Source organism: Malaclemys terrapin, chromosome 2 (assembly GCF_027887155.1).
Source record: "Malaclemys terrapin pileata isolate rMalTer1 chromosome 2, rMalTer1.hap1, whole genome shotgun sequence".
NCBI classification, from domain to species: domain Eukaryota; kingdom Metazoa; phylum Chordata; order Testudines; family Emydidae; genus Malaclemys; species Malaclemys terrapin.
Window position 1 is genome coordinate 11,725,619 of NC_071506.1, and position 21,956 is coordinate 11,747,574.

General features: G+C 44.6%; 1 protein-coding gene across 1 annotated transcript in view; it reads left to right on the forward strand.

The window, feature by feature from the left end:
* COL22A1 (collagen type XXII alpha 1 chain) overlaps window positions 1–21,956 on the forward strand; it is a 310,551-nt gene that overhangs the window by 36,579 nt on the left and 252,016 nt on the right. Inside the window, exons 2-3 of the mRNA XM_054020800.1 lie at window positions 547–707; window positions 4,868–5,434. Of these exons, the coding sequence (XP_053876775.1) occupies window positions 617–707; window positions 4,868–5,434 (658 nt within the window). The 5' untranslated portion in view covers window positions 547–616. The remainder of the gene's footprint in view (window positions 1–546; window positions 708–4,867; window positions 5,435–21,956) is intronic.

Below are 21,956 nucleotides of genomic sequence, written 5' to 3' on the forward strand. Positions count from 1 at the left end.
TTAAACTGGTGCAACCGTCTCGTGTAGATAAGGCCAAAGGTACCTGATGGTGAGGCATGAAAAGTACTCAATATTATTAACACACAGCAGTTCCGATGTCTAAGAACTCAAAGTGGTCACTAGGAAGATAGCAACGGGCTGTGTATGACTCGCGGTAAACGTATCTCTGACCTGAGTTGAGTGCCTCCGAAGGTGGATACATGAGAGGCTCAAGTCAGGAATGGTTTCCAGTCTGATGCATTGATTGTGCTGTTGCTGGTGGGCTCATTTAAACCTAAATAATCTAGTAATCTCTCCTTTTCAGACAACTCGGGCTGCTCTGCATTGGCAGGAGCCTGAGAAAAGACCTTCGCTTTTGAAAAGTAGGTGAACTCCTTGCCTCTTTGTCTGGGTACAGCCCTGGCCTATTCAAGTAAAACGAGAGCCAGAGGAGACGACCCTAAATGTGCAGTTCCCAGAGCTTGTATTGTTGCTTTTGTTTCCTCCACAGTCTTGCGCTTCTGTTAGTTAATAATTGCTCTTCAATTTCCTCTCTTTTTCCCCTAGGCCAGGGATGGATTTATAGACTGTTTCTCACCACGGCGAAGAGGTGAGCGTGTCTGAGAAGAAGGGAGCTATGCCCCTTACGGGAAGATATCGAGTGCCTTACGTCTTGATTCTTCTTGCACTCCTCTGGGGTGGAGAGAGAATTCGGGCACAAAGAGCAGGTATGTGCTGATGCTTCTGGGACAACCTAGATTTTTACTTTGCTTGGGACATTACGCTTGTAGAAGAAGCTAGCAATGCAGCCGTCCTTCCAAATATCGTAAGCAGATCTCAAGGAGAGGGGGTAGCTTAGTGCTGCAAAAATCTGGACTTAATTAGAATCCGATAACCACTACAGGACCAGGACCTACAAGGGTTAGTTCAGACCTTCAATCTTGCAGGCTAGACTGAGTTGCATGCAGTTTACCCTGTACGGGCATGATCCAAACCCCACTGAAGGCAGTATCAGTGTTTCCATTGACTTCAATGGGCTTTGAATCAGACCTTCAGGGTCTTTCAGATGACACCTTAAAAACTCCGATATCCTGGCCTTTTCCACAAGAGACGGGGCCCTCTGGTGTCCTTAGCTAATTTTATACTAAAATGAGAGGAAACTGTAGCCATCCCCCTCAAACACAGTAGCAGGCTGCTCTGAGTGTATGAACTATAGATGTAGTTTGTGCAACACTTTGGGGTGAAAGATGCGATATGAATGTACATTTTTATCATTAAATGAGCAAATATTAGTAAAAAAAAGAATAAACATCATCTCTTTTTCTGTTTGCAAATCGCCCAAACAGATTATGATGGTATCAAACTTACTGGTTTGTTGAGCAAAGAATTTCAGTATTAATTCTGGGCCTGTCGTTTGTCTGTGAGCTGTTTTGCTTGGAGATGGGTCACATGGAAAGATTCTGTTTGCTGACTGGATGGCCCCTCGCCCTTAGAATCATGTTTCCATTGACCAGGTTTCCTGTTGTTAATCCATTTCTTTCAAATTAGTTGTCTCTGCCAGTAAACGGTTTTGTTAGAATATTCTTAGAAACAAGGAAAAGATTCTCTGTGCAGTGGAAAGGAATATGTTTGAAGATCTGGACCAGTGTTCACTGAAAACCTTTTGCAGCATTTGCTTTGCTCTATCAAGTATATCAACAAAGAATCACTGACCCATGAAGGATTAGCCGTGTTAAACACAGGGTTTTCCTGTATTAATTCCTGAATAAACCTTACTGTCTTTACCCCAACAACCTTGTTTTGTGGACAGTCACCCCTGAATGGAGAAGGGATTCCGTCTCTCTGCTCTATATGGTTTTAAATTACACTTACTATCACCTGCTGAGATGTGCTAAAGGAAGGAACATGCACAGACATTGCTGAATATGTTTAAACCTTTTGTGTTCTTCAGTTAGCTCTGCTTAATCCCTTTTTGTCCAGACAGAATAGATTAAGGATGCTGGACTTTTCCCGTAGCCTTTAGAGCTGAGGACCAGTTTGGTTGAACTTTACAGTTAAATGACACATAATGTCCGTTTATTGTGCGGGGAACGGAGCAGAACTAAACTCAGCATTCTGACTGAGATACATGCACATAGCTTAATCGGTGTCTCCTAGCATAGAACCCACATGTTCCAGCCAGAATGCACCCTCAACTCATTTTGTGAGAGGTATATTATGTTTGTCCGCTCACATAACGATTGATTGAGGGCTGTTCGGTGTTCCAGGCATGCCCAGATAGACTTTGCCTGTTGAATGGCTGGGTGTATCAGCTGGACACCGTTAGCAGGGTGGTCGTTCATATGGCTCCAGGAATGTGCATGGTGCTGTACAGAGATGATGTTCCATAAAATGTTCATGATCAACAGCAGAAGAATAGGTTCAGAGGCGTTCATCTGTAAAGGGGTTAACACTAGTGATGGGTGACCCTCCACAAGGGCTTGTTCAGATAAGCACAGGAAATATGGGCTCCTGTGACCTGTGTAAACACTCTACCCTGGGAGCCATCTTCTTCCCCTCCAAACACTGCTCTTCTAGCCCTGCAACAGGATCCTACCACAAGTCATCTTCATGTATCTGGGCAACCTCCCAGTAGAGTTGGCTTCTTTGGGACAGCTGAGTGGCATATCTCCCACCCATGCCCCTTAGCAGATCTGCACTCCTCCATGACTCCCACCACCAACGCAGGAGCACAGAGCGTGTTGCCCAGATGACCCCTGAAGATGACTGGCCGCACTTGGGAATTCCTTCCTGTGGGGTACCCTCAAGCCCTTTCACACAACCCCTCCGGGGAAGAGCTGAGGGGGGAAAAAAAGGAAATCAGCTGTTGCCACCAGCTAATTAAACAACATGTGCACAAACCTTTTAAGACACAAAAATCCAATTCTGTTCTTTAAAAAAGATAAATTTTAATAATTAAAAAAAAAAGAAGAAAATGCATCTGGGAACTCAGGCTATTGCTAGATTTTAAAAGAGTAACTACAAGGATTAAGCACCAAGAATAACGTTCTTGAGGTCCAGCTTAAAGGTTACATGCAAAACAAAAGCAGCAGGGTTAGCACAGAGGAATCCATAAGCCATAAAGAAATAAAAGGGATAAACCTAATCCCATCTTCCTGGACATTTCCTGATCTACTTGCATATCTGGGGTTTTAAATGAGTAGTTTCTAGGTATGATACTGATGATTTTTTTTATACTTGGCCCAAGCTTCTTACAGCATAGCTCTGCCCTGTCTGCCTTTCCCCAGGAGAACAACAACAGATCGACAAAAGGGGAATCATTTTTCAATTTTAAGAAGTTCTATCCTTCCGATTGGCTCTTTTGGCCAGGTGCCCACTCCCTTCCTTTTGCCTATGCATAGCAGGGAGACTTTTTAACCCTTTACAGGTAGAGCAAATAGAGAACCGCTACTAAGAGGGATTCTATAGCTACTGGCTGGCTGGGTGTCCATAAAAGGGAGCTACCTTCCCCCCTTCATTTATCACAAGAGTTATGGGATGGTTTTCTAGCAGGCGCTGGGTTGGGTCTGCTGTGTACAGTAGCTGGGTGCAGGACTAGACTACAGTGTCAGTTGGTCTGAAGGAGGCTGATACAGCAGCATCTGTGGATCAGTAGGATATAGGAAAACCCTGGCCCCTTAGCTCTCACTCTGCAGCAGGGGGAGAGGTGGCATCGGAGCTACCACGCCAGCGCTACAGCCCCTACATGCCTCTATTCTGAGGTGTTCTTCCCATGGCAGGTTATTCTGGCTCTATGGGCCCATTTTGGCAGCAGGGCGGCACAAAGCAGTTGCACCTCCCTGGAGGATCTGGGGCTATGACCTTCCCATTACATTAAAATAAATGACATTTGTATAGCAGCTTTCGTCTCGAAGGACGACTTAGCCCTTTATGAACTCACACACACATTCATCACTGATAGCGACAGTTCCCACCGAGTGGCCCATTCTGATTATACCCTGTGTTGTCTGTCCTCCCCCACCCACTGGCCTTTTTGTGGTTATGTAGCATACTGGCTTGCAAATGCTCAGGCAAAGCAAGCACCTCCTTGAAGGTGGCTGCGAAATATACTACCAGTCTGGCTTCCAGGTGCAAGAAAATGGCAATTAAAACGTGTTGGCCTTTTGGATTACACAGACTTCAGATTATGAATATTTCAACTGAAGACAAAAGGCTGGTTGTGGGGGTAGGGAAACACTTCCTTTGCAAAGGAACTGTACTTTGTTGTCAAGGAAGCCATGCTACTATTCAAGGAATCGTCCCTTAGTCAACATACACTGGCAAACAGAATAAGAATAAAAATAATCTTGTTATAAACGTGTCTCCCCGAGACATTGTGGAGAGGAAAATAGTTGCTTGTAGCTAAGCCTAAATAAATGAACACTATCATTTGAGAGGGAACATGGAAGCTTCGCTATTCAAGGTCAAGGTTGGCACCGGCATGGTCAACACAGATCTCTTGAGCCGACCATATCTTTTCAATGCGCTGCCTTAGAAGTGGGAATGGAAAAGGGATTGCTGATGTTTTTAAAAGAGAAGAGCAGCCTCGTATACATGCAGACAGTGTAGGCAAAAGGATTGTGTGGAGACAGAGCAAGCAGAACAGGAAAGGAGAGGATTTGAATTCAAAGTAACAGAGGTGTCCAGATCTACTATAGATCTCCCAATGTTGATGAGGGGGAAATCACAGGGAAGAAAGACTGAAAACTTGTGCTCCCGCTCTGGGACAAAGAGAGAAATGCCTCCAGCACTGAGTCAGTACACTGAATAGATATGACTAGAGAGGTTGAGGGATGTGTGATGATCCTCTTCCAGCTTCTCTTAGCAGTATCTTCCATTGCCCCTACAGGTTGCAAAAATGTCCACTATGATCTTGTCTTCATCTTGGATACCTCTTCCAGCGTGGGTAAAGAAGATTTTGAGAAGGTCCGCCAGTGGGTGTCTAATCTGGTGGAGACCTTTGAGATTGGACCGGACAAGACCCGTGTAGGAGTGGTACGTTACAGTGACAGGCCAACCACAGAGTTTGACTTGGGAAGGTACCAAACTCGTGAGGAAATCAAAAAAGCTGCAAGGAACATTAAGTATTATGGGGGTAACACAAATACCGGGGATGCCCTCCGGTATATCAACACCTATAGCTTTTCCAAAGAGGCTGGTGGGAGGCCTAGTGACCCACCCATTAAGAAAGTGGCTATCCTTTTGACTGATGGAAGGAGCCAGGATTATGTCATGGATGCAGCCACTGCGGCGCGTAAGGCTGGAATAAGGATCTTTGCTGTGGGAGTTGGTGAGGCCTTAAAGGAGGAATTGGATGAAATTGCTTCCGAGCCTAAATCTGCTCATGTGTTCCACGTCTCTGATTACAATGCCATTGATAAAATACGAGGGAAACTGAGACGACGGCTCTGTGAAAGTAAGTAGAGACATTGTTACTGTAACAAAAAGAGAATTGTAATAGAGTAATCCTTGTGTGGCTGTGAAAGTCCTATACAGATGTTTCTTCATTCTTGTTTGTTTGTAACTCTGGGTCCTGTTCTCTTTCTCTCCCTCCATATTCATTGATCCATCCATCCAATAGTGTCCTGAATTTTCCACTTTTTAAGAAGCCACTTTATTGCTGGTGGCAACCATGGTCTATTTACTTCTGGGTTGTATGGGCCAAAGCAACATTAAACAAGGGTCAACTTCCAGTGGGATCAAATCGGAGAGGAGTTTATATAATATTTTTTTTCTGGAAATGGAAATTGTATATAAAAGTCAGTTTCTATCTAGATTCTATTTTGATTTGACTCATTTTTGCATTATGTAGTGGCCCACTGGAAATGATTTGATTTCTTACACTCTGTATCCAATGTATTCTTACATAGAATTGAAGTTTTATCTCATCTGAATTTGGTTGCAGCATCCTATGCAGCCTATGTATGGGGTGGTTTGGTTCCTTACTGTGCTGTCATTAGACAGTAGAGTGGAGTAGGGTTAATCCATCACTAGGCAGCAGCACTGGAAATAACCATTCTGAAGCCAAATGAGATTTAACCTCAGTAAACACTTTGTGTGTGGTGCCCAACGGAGGCATTGCTGTGCCTGATATGCTCTGCTATGACTGGTATCCCAGCTCTTTAGCTGGAAAAGCGGGCACCACCCATCCGTGGCCCCCACGTAGGGGCTCCCAGCTATTGGGTCCACATACACCCGGTTGGCTTTGTGCTCAAGGTATTTAAGGTTGCTATGTGTCCTGGAAATTAAACTCACGAGACTGCCCTGCATTGTGTGGTCTGAGTTTGCAGTCTCTGTGTGGCACTGTGACATGGTGGATGGTGATGTCCCTTCTCCCCATGACGTTGTGTCATTGTGTGCTGATAACTCAGCATTGTCGTGGACTGAATCAAACATGGCATAATGTGTTGTGACATGGATTCATTATTTGACTTCGATTTATAAACGTTCACGTGCACAGGCACTAATCACACCATAGAATGGAATCATGCTGGATGTCTGCTAGATGTAGTGTGAATCAAAGGTGTTTGTTCTCCTTACACTAAAATAAACCTCTGACGGTCTTATGCCTCTAGGGTTCCAGAGAGATGGGAACAATTATCCTCTGCCATGCTGTATGTAACACTGGATATGCCCAGAGAACATGCTGCTGCAGCTATACATTTTGATGTACCCAGAATGGCTTGATGTTGCATTGAAATATGTGCCAATTCCAGTAGAAAAGTTTCTTAAAACTAATGCTTGCAGTACATATTGCCATTTGGGTCTCTCTCAGCTTATCAAGGAGTCATTTGCCCATTTTACCAGGTGGAATGTTATCTTCTTATGGCATTCTGATCGCAGACTAGGCCCACAGTACATGTATGTAACACCTGCTTAATTAAAGCCCAGGGAATTATGAAAGGCCTATAGCTTTTCCTCCTGAGGGCTGGGACTGACACTGCTCAGAACTATCTGCTTTCATCTGCAGGAATGACTTGGATGGGGAGAAAGGAAGCATCCTGAAGTGTGGATGAAGAGCAGGGGTTTAGGATTATTAAACATAGGGAACTTCTTGGGGAAGGGATAGATTACTAAATTAGTGGGTTGCTTTCTACATTAGACCAATGGGATCCAGACTGCTGGTAATGACAGTTAGGAGGGTCGAAGGGGGGGCATTGTTAAAACTAGGAGCTAATGGGAACCATGCAACTGTAGGGTGACCAGATGTCCTGATTTTATAGGGACAGTCCCGATTTTGGGAGCTTTTTCTTATATAGGCACCTATTACCTCCCATCCCCATCCCGATTTTTTTACACTTGCCCTCTGGTCACCCTATGCAACTGTCAGGGCAGGACACCGGTTGGACAATCAGATCTGCTAAAGACATCAAATGACGAAGTGAAATTAAGACTTCAGGAGTGTGGGATAGGACAGTGACTACTGATTGGGCTGGGGGAAGGGCAGTCAGGGTGAAAGGAGCAATGGCTGAATAATGCAGCAAAGTTTCAGCAAACCCAGATCCATGCAAACCGACTCGGCTTGCCACGGTGATGTATTGCCTCTTGCTATGGCTGAAATGTTCTTCCTATTTTTTTTAATGAGTGAAATATTTAGGGTCAGATTAGAGCTAACCCCCCCCCCCAAAATCTCCCAATGGGCAGAGCAATTTGAGATTGAGAAAACTAGCGAGAGAGGCTATGGAGGTGTCACCAAAGGAGGCAGCAAGACAGAGATCTTACGGTGAATAATGTAGGGGAGAACTGGTGTTTACAGGGGAAGGGTGTAGGGACAGGACACATGCTTGGAATGAAAGGGAATGGTGGAGCTGTAATTTCTGCACTGTACTGGCCAACAAAGATTTTTCTCTTCCAGCCCTAACTCTTAGCATACTATACAAATGTGAGGATCAGCGCAGTGGTGCAGATCCTGAGGTTTGTGGCAGCAGCTGCTCCAGAATAACTTGTCACTTGTCTCTGGGCGCACTGGATTTTCGTTTTGAACTTTCATTATTCCTTGCTGTATTAGACTATGATTTATCATTGCGAGTGAGTCACTGAGTGCATTAATAATACTTTAGGCTTGATCTGATACTATGGAAATAAACATTGCACACTTGAAAATAATACATGCGCTCAGCAGACCCTGGGTCAGTGGCTGATATTTTTACCAAACTATTCCATTTACGTTCTGGATTAGAGTTAGCTGACCAACTTGGGCGACAGCTTTGCCGATGGCAGGAGGAGAGGTATTGCTGTACAGATTCCAGGGATGTTCCATGGGTCTTCACACTTTCAAAATAGCGTTTACATGTGTATGATTTAGCGACAAGAGCAGGCAAATATGGAGAATATAAAGATATATTGGTACCATATTGCCATTGATAGGTGAGTGGTAGGGTGAGTGGAATGCTTTTCAGAGGGAGAACGTAGCTCCCATTGGAAAAACTGCAGGTGTAATCCACACACCTCCTGGGTGTGGTGTTCTGTCCCATCTAGTGGCACCAAGACCACTTGGAGAGAGATAGTGTGTGCTCTACAGCCTTAGTTAAGTGTCATGTGACTTTTAGCTCTTGCAGTAAAGGCTCATGCATTTAGCTCCAGAGGTCCCAGGTTTGATCCCGCCTGCTGACAACCTGGGTCTGTCGGGGTTGCCCATGGACAGAGGCTGACTGAGGTTGGGAAATGCTCTCAATTGAGATTTAGGACTGCAGGGGGTGGACCATGGAAATACCCAGACCGTCGGGGCTTCTTTCCTAAAGTAGCCAGCACTAGTTACAGCCAAAGAGGCAGGGGGTTGGTCAAGGCCTTGCACTTTAAGAACCACTCCTAGGCCTCAGGAGAATTTTCTTGCCTTTCAAAAGTTCTTTGCCCCTCTGGGGGCATGCGGTCCAGTCCACAGTTCACTCCCATTTTCCTCAAATAGCTGTACCTTTGAAATAGGCATGCCTATTGCTCGGTTAACTGCTGCTCGCTATGATGTAAAGGGCAGTAGCACAACCTCAGTGGCTCTCATCTCTCCTGCTCTCAGATGCTTGGCTGTGTCTGACTAGAAACAGAGTGGCTGAGCCAGCAACAGAGGGGCAGCGAGTTGTATCCTGGTGTGCATGCTCCTTCGTTTCCTCCAAGCAGTCTGTTGTGGATTTTGCAACAGGGCAAATTCTCTTCTCCAGGCTAATGCAAGAGACTTAGACCGAGCTGGATGAGCGACCGGCTGAAAGGGGCGATTAGGAAAAAACAGAAAGCGTACAAAGAGTGGAAGAGGGGAGGGATCAGTAAGGAAACTTACCTTAGTGAAGTCAGAGAATGTAGAGATAGAGTGAGAAAGGCCAAAGGCCGGGAAGAGTTGGACTTAGCGAGGGGAATTAAAAGTAATAGTAAGAGGTTTTACAGCCATATAAATAGGAAGAAAGCAAAGAAAGAAGAAATGGGACCGCTGAAGACTATAGCCGGAGAGGAGATTAAAGATAATCTAGGCATGGCGCAATATCTCAATGAATATTTTGCATCGGTGTTTAATGAGGCCAATGAAGGTATTAGGGATACTAGCACCGTTACAGAGGGGCATACGGGATGGGGGATTACCGCATCCGAGGTAGAAACAAAACTAGAACGCCTTAATGGGACTAAGTCGGGTGGACCGGACGATCTTCATCCGAGAATATTGAAGGAATTGGCGCGGGAAATAGCAGGCCCATTAGCGACTATATTTAATGAATCTGTAAACTCGGGGGTAGTCCCGTTAGACTGGAGAATAGCCAATGTGGTTCCTATTTTCAAGAAAGGGAAAAAAAGTGACCCGGGTAACTATAGGCCTGTTAGTTTAACATCAGTAGTGTGCAAGGTGCTGGAGAAGATTCTGAAAGAGAAACTAGTTGAGGACCTTGAAGTTAATGGCAAATGCGATAAATTACAGCATGGTTTTACGAAGGGCAGATCGTGCCAAACGAATCTGATCTCCTTCTTTGAGAAAGTAACGGACTTATTAGATAAGGGAAATGCGGTGGACCTAATATACCTGGATTTCAGTAAAGCGTTTGATACAGTACCCCGTGAGGAACTATTGGTTAAAATGAAAAACATGGGGATCGATATGAAAATCCAGAGGTGGATAGGGAATTGGTTAATGGGGAGAATGCAGCGGGTCGTATTAAAGGGTGAATTGTCGGGTTGGAGGGAGGTTACTAGTGGAGTGCCTCAAGGTTCGGTTTTGAGACCCATCTTATTTAATCTATTTATAACTGACCTCGGGACCGATTGCAAGAGTGGGCTGATAAAGTTTGCGGATGATACGAAGGTGGGAGGAGTTGCAAACTCGGAGGAGGATAGGGATACTCTGCAGGGAGACTTGAATGAGCTTGCGAATTGGAGTATCAGAAATAGGATGAAATTTAATAGTAAAAAGTGTAAGGTGATGCACTTGGGGACGAATAATAACAATTTTAGTTACAAGATGGGGACGCATTGGTTAGAAGTAACGGAAGAGGAGAAGGACCTAGGGGTCCTTGTGGACCGCAGGATGACTATGAGTCGGCAATGTGACGTGGCGGTGAAAAAAGCCAATGCGGTCTTGGGATGTATTAGGCGAGGTATATCTAGTAGAGATAGGGAGGTCCTGCTTCCGTTGTATAAGGCGCTGGTGAGACCTCATTTGGAGTACTGTGTGCAGTTCTGGTCTCCAATGTTTAAAAAAGATGAACTCAAACTGGAACGGGTGCAGAGAAGGGCGACTAAGATGATCAGAGGAATGGAAAACCTGTCGTATGAAAAGAGATTAGAGGAGCTTGGGTTGTTTAGTCTGACAAAGCGAAGGCTGAGGGGGGATATGATTGCTATCTTTAAATATATCAGAGGGGTTAATACAAGGGAGGGAGAGGAATTATTCCAGTTTAGTACTAATGTGGACACGAGAACGAATGGATACAAACTGGCCGGGGGGAAGTTTAGGCTTGAAATTAGACGAAGGTTTCTGACCATCAGAGGGGTGAAATATTGGAACGGCCTTCCGAGGGAAACGGTGGGGGCGACGGACCTGTCTGGTTTTAAGATTAAGTTGGATAAGTTTATGGAGGGAATGGTTTAATGATAAAACATAGTAGCCAAGGAAAACCAAGCAATGGTACATGAACAGCATAATGGCCAACAAGGGTCAGGCTAGAGACTCTTGCCTATATGCTCGGGGTATTACTGATCGCCATATTTGGGGTCGGGAAGGAATTTTCCTCCAGGGTAGATTGGCTGAGCCTCTGGAGGTTTTTCGCCTTCCTCCGCAGCATGGGGCAGGGATCACTAGCAGGAGGGTCTCAGCCGATTGAAGTCACTAAAACACAGGATTGGGGACTTCAACGGTAGAGTCCAGGGAAGGGTCTTGCGGCCTGCAGCATGCAGGGGGTCAGACCAGATGATCATAATGGTCCCTTCTGACCTTAATGTCTATGAGTCTATGAGTCTATGAGTCTATAATGCTTGCTCTGCTGGAAAACCTCAACATTGGAAAGTGATTTTCCCCTTCCCTGGGAAGCTACTCACACTGCAATGAAATGGTCAGCTGTGATCCTTCTGAAGTCTTGGGGCAGTCAGGATCCGACTGCTGTGAGCCCCATTTCTCTTCCTTGGTGTTCAAGGAATAGAGAGTTTGATTCTAATGTTGTTTACATAGCATAGATGTGGAAGTGTCTCCATGGAACATGTTAGTGGTGTAACTGAGGGCAGAATAAAGTTTTGAGCTCTGGCCAGATTTCTGGGATCTTTACAAGGGACACTTTAAAGGCAGCGTTGCAACCTATAGAAAATGAGTGATGAAATCTCTTGCATTCTCCTTGCCCTTCTATTGGTTTAGTACCCTTATTTATTTTAAAATAGTTACATACAAATAACAGCAACATAAAACACTGACAAATTGCACAAAGGATTAAAAAAAAAAAAAACCCAAAACCAAAGTCCTCAGCTATTACACCGCTTCACTCTCAGCACTGCTTCAGCAAGCTCATGTTCTTCTCACCGGCACCATGGTGCATCTCCTTCTAGTCTGCGATTTCTGTCTCTCAGCTCATGTAAGAAACCACACTAAACAAAGTCTAAATTACAAGAAAAGGCAAAAAAAATAAGTCCTAGACACTGGAAAGAAACATTTGAGATCATCAGAAAATGGATGAGTCTCAGATGCAGGAGAAATTACATCCTATGAACAAGCAACGTGCAGCTTAGAGAAAAGAAGGGGGAAATATGGTGAATATGGGAGCCATTTCTAAACTGCATAAGATTGAAAAAGAGAAACAGAGAAATAGAAACCGACAAAGCTGGAATGTATTGTCATGCGCTGGAAGTCATTAGTGGCTTGTTTTTCAAAAGCAGTGCGCACCTGCCGCTTTCCTTGATTTTATTGGAGCTGTGGGTGCTCCACTCGTCTGAAAATTAGGCTGTAGGGGCCTGATGCAAAACTCACTAAAATCAACGGGAGTCTTTTCATTGACTCCAATGGGCTTTAGATCAGGCCTTAAAGAAAGGCCACTTATCCTTTGGGAGATATTATCTTTTTTGGTGTTTATTTGGTGAAGGACAGATGAGGAACAGTCTGCAATATACATGTGGCAGGATGAGGCTCTGAGCAGCTGGCTAACGCTCAGCAGGAATGCAAGTGAAGCACAGAAAAAACTCTGGGGTTTGAGGTTTATTTATAGGCTTTTCTGGTGCTAACAAAATAGATTAACAGAGACTCTCACCATGTTCCCTTCAGGCAGCTGAAGAGCCTTTAAATACCAAAACAATATGTATAGGGCAGATCTTGTGTATCTAGCGCCTCCTGTCCTGGCTTCTAAGTGAGCAGCTGGCTCCACGCAGAAAGGAACCCACCCCCTTTTTAACACTCTGGGCCTGCTTCTTTTTTTTTGCCTTGCCCCCTTGCATAGTGACTTAGACCAGGGCAAATCCAAACAGTATCGTCCTACACCCTCTATGCACAGGTACATAAGAACATAAGAATGGCCCTACTGGGTCAGACCAAAGGTCCATCTAGCCCAGTATCCTGTCTTCTGACAGTGGCCAGTGCCAGGTGCCCCAGAGGGAATGAACAGAACAGGTAATCATCACGTGATCCATCCCCTATAGCCCATTCCCAGCTTGTGGCCACAAGGTATAAATGGTTACATGAGGCACTCAGGCGCAGATGAAAGCCTAGGGCTTTCTCCAGTTGCCCTTGGGTCAGGGATGTACTCCCACACAGGAGACAAGACGACAGCTCTGAAACGCATTGTTGGGATTTGACCCCCATCCCACTGATGGGGTTGGTGGAGTCTGCTGCTAGGCCCATGATGGTATTTGGGAGAGGGGGACCTGGAAGTGCAGCTAGTCTGTAGGGAGCCCTTCATGGTGCACTAAGGGTACAGCTACATGGGAATAAAAGACATTTGCAGCTGGCCTACGTCAGCTGACTTGGGCTCAAGCTGTGGGGTTAAAAATTGCTGTGTAAGAGGTCCCAGAGCCCGGGCTCCAGCCCGAGACCAAACATTTCAGGAAGGCTGAAAGAATTGGGTTTGTTTAGTTTGGAAAAGAGAAGACTGAGAGGGGAAATGATAGCAGTTTTCAGGTATTTAAAAGGGTGTCATAAGGAGGAGGGAGAAAACTTGTTCACCTTAGCCTCTAAGGATAGAACAAGAAGCAATGGGTTTAACCTGCAGCAAGGGAGGTCTAGGTTGGACATTAGGAAAAAGTTCCTAACTGTCAGGGTGGTTAAACACTGGAATAAATTGCCTAGGGAGGTTGTGGAATCTCCATCTCTGGAGATATTTAAGAGTAGGTTAGACATTTATCTATCAGGGATGGTCTAGACAGTATTTGGTCCTGCCATGCGGGCAGGGGACTGGACTCGATGACCTCTCGAGGTCCCTTCCAGTCCTAGAATCTATGAATCTACACTGCAATTAATCAGACCCATTGCCCAAGCCCACGCAAGACTGAGTCAGCTGACCTGGGCCAACTGCAGGTGTTTAATTGCAGTGTGGACATACCCTAAAAGACCTGTCTGTCTCCTCACTGAGAAGTTGAATAAAGATTTAAACTACAAAAATAAGTGTTGTAAAATCTGACACAGCTGGTTCAGTTTCCTTATAGCAGATATGGAGCAAGGCAGCTTCTCCTGGAAGAAGCAAAAAGGAAAAAGTAGTCATCCCCCTCCTTCCCCCCATTCCACACTCTCCATTCAAATAAAAGAACACCGAAGTGGTGCATGAGAACTGAATAAGGGAAGGCTCAAGAGCCTCTTTCACTCCTGACCGATCACTCTTCCTCGGTGCTTTTGGGGCAAATAAACCCTCCCATGGTCCCTGCCAATATGTACTAGGGAAAATATCCTTCAGAATCTGGTGACCAGTTGAATCCTATTAAATATGCAAGAGGCTGACTGTGTTTAAGTATCCAGTTGCCTTTTTATCCTGAGAGAACATTGGTGTTGCAGTAGAGGTCAATTATTATCTTGAATTTCAGCAGCATCAATTAAAACAGTACCTCTTGAGATAGCAAATTCCTCAGTTTCGGTATCATGTAAGAACCGGGCTTAGTGGTGTATGCTTTGCCAATGCACCTCAGTCATGAACTGCTTGTACCGCTACAGGGTAGTGTTGGCCTCTCCCTAGTACAGACTGGCAGATGATTGGTGCCTTTAGGATTCCAACTAGCATCCAGCAAGGATGATGCTGAGACCTTGAAGTCTCAATTAAGGCTGAATCTAGGACTTGTCATCCTACGCTAGCTGGGAAATGGCACTGAGGCCAGTCTTTCATTTTATGTTCTTATACCAGGCCCATCATCTGTGTACCTAAGCGCCTGTTCCCGCAGGGCTTGGATTGAAGTCAACAGTAATCTCTTTAGAGCAGGCCTACGATGAACAGTGACTACACACATTGCTGCCCCTAATAATCTGACCACAAGTTCTGCCCGCCTGCTGATACCGATGCTAGCCCTAAAAACAGCTTTTAACTCTAGGCCTTTAAAGGCGAGGTGTTAGCATATTAACCCAACAAGCCATCTAGTCCCCCTTATTCCGCGGCAGAGGCTTTAAACTGGCAAGTCATGACCCTTGCCATGGTGTTAACAGTTGTCTCTGCAGGGTCTCTTAAAGCTTGTCCCCATCAGCTGAAACAGTCCTGGTTTTGAAAATAGTTTCATAAACACAATTTAACCAAGTAAATGGAACCACTCTCCAAACTGGGTTAGTACCTCTGCCCCGTTTGTATGGCTCCTATAGGGAGAGAAAATCCTATTAAATCGATATGATATTCGAGACTGCCTGCCTGCTAGGACCAGAACATGGTTCGGAAACAAGCTTGCTTCAGAACCGTTTATTGTTGTGCTGTGTGGATGCAAACCTTGCTACCATTTTTATGTTTTATTCAGAAGAGGATGAAGTTCTCCCCTGTGTCCAGGGCCTGTGTTAGGTCTATGCCCTTCCTGAGGCCACATCTACACTTTGGGTGCTACTGTAAATATGCCACTGTAATCCTACAGTGTAGATGCAGACTGCAGTGACAAAAGGAGTTTTTCCTTTGCTGTAGGAATACCACTTCCCCGCGCAACAATTGCTGGGTTGATGGGAGCATTCTTCCATTGATGTAGCTGTGTCTATGCTGGGGATTATGTCGGCATAGCTGCATCAGACAGGGGTGTGGATATTTCACACCCCTGAGTGCCATAGTGATGTCAACCTCAGATTTTAAGACCTAAGTCTTTTTTAAACTGTTTTTGAAGCCTTAGATGGGACTTAAATTGGCCCTCCACACAGAGGAGAATTTCATCCAAGAGTCATTATGTTTGAGTTTGACTTCCACCAATAACCATCTCATTTTTGACCAGGTACTAAAATTCAGTGATACAGAAATCTAGGTTTGATGCTGGCTGACTAGGTGCCAGCTCATGCCAGAGCCCCAGGCCAATTCACTTGTGTATTAGTGTAGATCAATGTAACTGTGGAATGTATAAGAGTGTATTTGGTGTTTAAATTGATGAAAACTAGTGGGATGTTACTTGCATTGTTGTCATCTATCTGTATCCTGTTATGATGTTGTAGCAAACATTTACATTATGTTACCTCTGTAACTAAATAACTCATTAAATGAGAAAGAAGCCTTGTGGAATGCAAATGAAGAACTTTAACAGAAAAGTGCTAATTTTGAAGCAAGTGGTCATTGTGTGCGATGAGCGGAGGTCAAAGATTCAAAATGCATTCCTCACTCTCCATCATTAAAGGAAAAGCCCACGTGGGTAGGGACCCTGTCAGCTTGTTTTCTGTGAGAAGAAGCTATAAGTATGGATTCAAAGAAAGATCTTGGATCTCTGGACTGTTTGGACTCTTACAGGGAAGGGTACCAGATGCAAAGTGGAGATCCCCAGAGACAATCTGGGTACCCTTACAAGACTTTTGGGGAAACTGGCAGTTTATTACATCACTGCCACCATTTGGAATTACAAACAGTGACTCACCTGTGCATATATTTTACTTGCTTTAACCTTTCAATAACTCTAATTTCCTTTTCTTAGCTAATAAACCTTTAGTTAGTTTACTGTAGAATTGGCTACCAGTGTTTTTGGTGTAAGATCTAGAGTACCACTTGATCTGGGGGAAGTGACTGGTCTCTTGGGACTGGAAGCAACATAAATGTGATGTGGTTTTTGGTATAAATAACCATTTTATCACAAAGTTCAGTTTGTCTAGGTGGCAAGATAGACTGGAGAGTGAGACTGTTATAGTGATCCAGGAAGTCAGATTTGTCACTGGCTTGGTGAAATCTATACAACATACCACTAGTTTGGGGTGTCTGCCCTGTTTTCTGACAGTCTGCCCTGAGGTAGGCACAGATAGGCCATTTCCCACTTCACAACAAGAAGACATTTCACCCTGTGGCAAGTCTGTAAAGATATTAAAGAGCTTTTCTGTAGATGCATTCAGACCTTACTTTGTTCTCGAATGTACTGTACAGACCTCATAATTAAAGTACATCCCATTGCACTGGTCTGCTAAGAATATTCCTCCCTCAGTGTAGAGCACAGCTTGATTTATAAGGATGGGTTACTTTTGTTAGTAAATTGTAGGGTTAGTGTTTCAATCTCACCAGGGATTTTACGAGTTACACCCAAAGGCCAAATTCTCTTCTTTTCCAACTAGTGATCTGTCTGGAATTGAGAGCAAAAGTATTGGAAAGATGTTGAACATCTAGACAGACTTTATTTTGATATGCTTTGAAATGCAAATGAGGAACAGTAACCATTTCCATTGTATTAATGCCCTATTGATACCCTTACAGAAGATGAAGGACAATAGATATGGGTTGTGCAAAGAACTTGGCACTGTGGGATTCATAGGCCCTAAAGGTAGACGCTGGTCAGGAATATTGAGAGGATCTTTCCACAAGATAACCTGCCCTGATGCACCATTCTTTGTCACTTTATGTCCTATACTGTTGCACTGTGTTCTTGTACGATGTCAGACAGGTACAGACTCTCCAGAGACGGATGCATTTCAAACGTGGATCCTGTCATATATATGGTGGAAACTTTTTTTGCCTTGATTTACACCCTGAGTAACGTTATTGAGATTTAGTGTGAGGTAGGCCATGACTTGATCCACACACTAAGAAATGCTGTGAGATTTGTAACTATGTACAGTAAGGGTGTGTCTTCATGGCCAAACAAGCCGGGGATGGGGGGTTGCCATGAGATAGTGAATGCATGTAAAACCCTAGTGCAGAAAAGGTGCAGGCATATGTTACCGCGGTGTAGCTAGACAAGATCAACACTATAAAACCCACCTGGATTTGGCCTTACCTAGTGACATCACAGTAAACAGCTTTGTCTCCACTCGGATTTTACAGCTGAGATAAATGTCTATTTTCTCTCAGTGTGAAAACACACTTTTTCGGGCAGTGACAACATAGCCCACGTGGAAGCAATTTCAATATGATAATGCAGGCAGCATGGTGCAGTGGACGAAGCCGTGAACTAGAATCCAGGACAGCCTAAATTCTAGTGTTGATTTGCTGTGTCGCCTTGGGAAAAATCCCTTTAATCTCTGCGAGTCGGATCTGGGTGTTTAAAATGGGGTGGGATCAGAATCAGGTTCTTAGGGTTGACTCAAACGAGATCTTCCCTCTACTATAAAACACTCGTCATTCTGTAAATAAAGCAATACTTAGTTTTCATAGGTACTCAGTCCTGTCGTTTGATTTACATTGACAGCTATGGATATCAGCCTGCGTGACAAGTATCAGAGGGGTAGCCGTGTTAGTCTGAATCTGTAAAAAGCAACAGAGGGTCCTGTGGCACCTTTAAGACTAACAGAAGTATTGGGAGCATAAGCTTTCGTGGGTATGAACCTCACTTCTTCAGATGCAAGACAAGCCTGAGTGATTACACAGTACTTTTCCATAACAAAGGCTTACGCACTCTGCATGTATCTATGCTGCACTCATCTCCCGGCTTTTCAAGTTCATAATCTTTTCAGTCAGGGGCAATGATATCCATTTAGAGTTCTGTTGTCAGGTGTACAATATGTTTTGAGCCTACGCTTCCACTATTTAACCATCTCTAAATCATGTTGCAGACAAGTCTTCACCTGTGGAAGGAGTGGGTTATACTCCCTTTATCTTCATCTTCCTTCTAAACATCGTGATAAATTGGCTCTTGGAAACAAATGCATGGTGTGACCACCTGCTGCAGGCTGTTGACTCAGTACAGCATAGACACAATGCTCTAAAGATGAGCTAGCAGCTGAAGTACACTTAAGGGTAGCAGCGAAGGAGACAGAGAGCTGTTTTAATCAACGTTGCTGAAAGACACCTTTGGGAGTTGCCGTTGCTGCTGAGAATAGAATGGAATAGAACCTTTATGCGGACAATGGGACTGGCTCAAATTCATTTTCTTTCCGTTATCTTTTTTTGTCTGTAATGAAGCAATGCTCACAAATAGACTTTGCTCTGCACTGGGGATCAAACTCAGGAGGGTCTTCAGCTCAGACCACCGCTCTGTGTTGCTTGATCTAAAGGAGAAGCTCTGTTCACTTTAATTATCTTTTTATAAGTGCAGCCTGAGATTCACATGAGGCTCAAGTAAAAAAGCAGGACTCCTATTGACTTCCGGGGCCTGGACTATAACAGAAATGGGCTTTGATTCAGCAAAGCATTTAAACACGCTCTTGACTTTTAAGCACATACTCGAGACCAGCTCTGTTCATGGACATGCCTAAGTCTCATTAACTTGAGGTAAAGCTCCAAAAGTGCCTAAGGGAACGTCTACACTGCAATTGGGCCTGCATGTGCAGCCATATGGGAGGTAACTTTGATAAAAATAGAAGTGTCGCAGCAGCGGCCCAGGCAGTGGCCCAGGCTAGTCACCCAAGGATGTACCAAGAGCCCTGGGTGGGACTGTACTTGGGTAGCTATCCTATGTTGCCACTGATGTTTGTAGTGAGCTTGCTCAGGTGTGCCTACACATACTGCAGTCATGCCTTCCAATTACTGTGTGTAGACATACCCTCAGGGATTTCGGTGCTTTTGAATATCTTACCCTTTTTGCTTAAGTGCTATGTTGAATAAGGTCCGTGATGTACCAAGGGGAGGGCTCAGACCAGGCCCTTCACCCCACTGAGCCTCAAGCTCTTTCGGATGATCCAGATTGGCCTTTGAGTTGATGAGTCTTGAAACTCCATCTGATCTTCCCCCTTGACCTCAGTTGCCTTAGTGCGATACAACTAAAATAAATAAAATGAAAATATCCGTGCTGGTGCCAACACAAATAGCTTTTTGTGGTTTTAAACCAACATGAAGTTGCCAATCGTCCTATTTAAAACTCACAATATTTTGTTCTTTTCAATGTTTTAACGTTACATGTCCTAGTGGAAAAACTTGCATTATATGTGTACGCATTTATGTTCTTAGACTCATTCAGCAAAGACAATAAAATATCCAATTCTCCCTCAATTACAGTTCTGTTCTTAAAATTTACTGTGTAACATTGGTATTTCATTATCCCACAAGCCTGATCCCTGTGGGATAATGAAATACCAATGTTAGACAGTAAATTTTAAGAACAGAACTGTATATGAGGGAGAATTGGATATTTGGAGTCAGATCTTTCTTAGATTATAAATAGTCTTGGAGTGATTGGATTTTTAACAGTAAAAGTTGGTAAACATTGATTCCACCCATGTACACACACACACACAAACCAATGAACAAATATTTCTATCAATAATAATTTAAATTTTCAGGTAGACAAAGTAAGAAAAATGCTGCTTGAGAACTTAGAGTTTGATTTAAGGATATTTACTACGTGTATTTTTTACATGTGATGTTAATTTGTGTTTTAACGATTATAAAGCTTTAACTTTTTGAATCTCAACCTCTACTGGCTGTTTGACCTCCACCATAATTTCCCCACAACTGAACATTTAAAAATCAATACAAATCTAAACATTGATGTTTTCCAGCAATTGGCAGAATTCTGCCAGTCTTATTATAAAGGTATATGAGACTTGCTGGGATATTCAGCACGTTTGGAAACAAAATCAGGCCATTTATTTGGGAGTCTAAAATATGGACTTGGGAACCAATTTTAGGAACCCAGTTTTGAAATTCTTGGCCTAATGCTCCTTAGGGTAAGAACTGTCATCCGATATGTTTGGATAGCACCCATCCTCTTGTGGGCCCTGTCAGGGGGTTGAAATCTGAACCTGGCAGCATGATGTAGTGGTGAGAATTAGTGGCCATGTCACCCAGTGGCTGGGGGAAGGGGAATGCAAGCCACCCTTCTCCACTGGGTTTCAACTCAGGACCCTGCGAATAATAGTTCAAATATGTGGCCTAGGGTGGGTGCCCTTACAACTGTTACATGGGCTACTTCCGACCCCAGCTTTGGTTCCTCAGTCACTGGTCAGTTCCTGGTTTCCCCCTGGAGTTCTCTAAGTGGACTCCAGAGGGTCTTCCTCTGTCAGTCGGGGCCTTTGTGGAGTGAGTGGTCTGAGGTGGCTTGACAGTAGGGCCTGGAAGATTCAGGGGAAGGCTCCTTCAGACAGCCAGGGACACCAACCCGGCAAAACAATAGCTGTGAGACACCTGAGGAAGTAAGCCACGATTGGCAACCAGAAGTTGAGGACTGTGTCTTGGCCCATAAGCCCCCTAATTTTGGGGTCTGGGTTGGTTTCTGCTCTACTGCCAGAGGACATCCCCAAACCACTTCCAGTCCCACACTAATATTACTGGGTAAGCCAGGATGGCTGCTAGGCCTATTCTGAAAGACAGCGTAGCCTCCTACCCTCAGCTACACTTTTGTTGCAGCAGGGTAGGGTGTGTCATCCCCGTGGATACACTGGAGATGGGATACTATATCAAACATGCCCGTGTGGTGGTTTGACTACACCCAGAGTCTACCAGGCCTGTCACGTTAGCTCCATTGACCTGTACCAGCTGCAGCATCTTGGCCATGCCCCACCTGTGAGCTCTGGTGCCTGCTGTCCATGTCTGTTTGTAGCTGCAATCCATAAAGGAGAACTCCTGCCTAAAATGCCCTTCCTGTCCACTCTAAAGGCAGCTCCCTTTTGGGGTTATGGTCCAGCGCTGTAGGGCTTTTTGGTGGGGCATACCCCCCCTCAGAGATCTGGTCCCCTCTCCACTCCACCTCTACATCTGGGTCCCATATCTAGATGGCAGAGACCGGAAGAGGGGGAGAGAGTTCAGCCTCCCTCCAAGCATGGACCTTGCTATGGGTCGGCACCATTGTTCCAGGGGCCCCCATCCTACGTGTCGGCGAGGCTGGACTATCAGTGGCCACTTAATTCTCCATCAAGGTCATAGCCTCAGACAGGGTTGACAGTACTTCACCCTCTCCTTCCAGCCAGCCAGAAGAACCCGGATGAACTGCTCTTACATGATAGCCTCTGCCACTGGTACTACACCAAGACTGTTCCTTCAGGCATT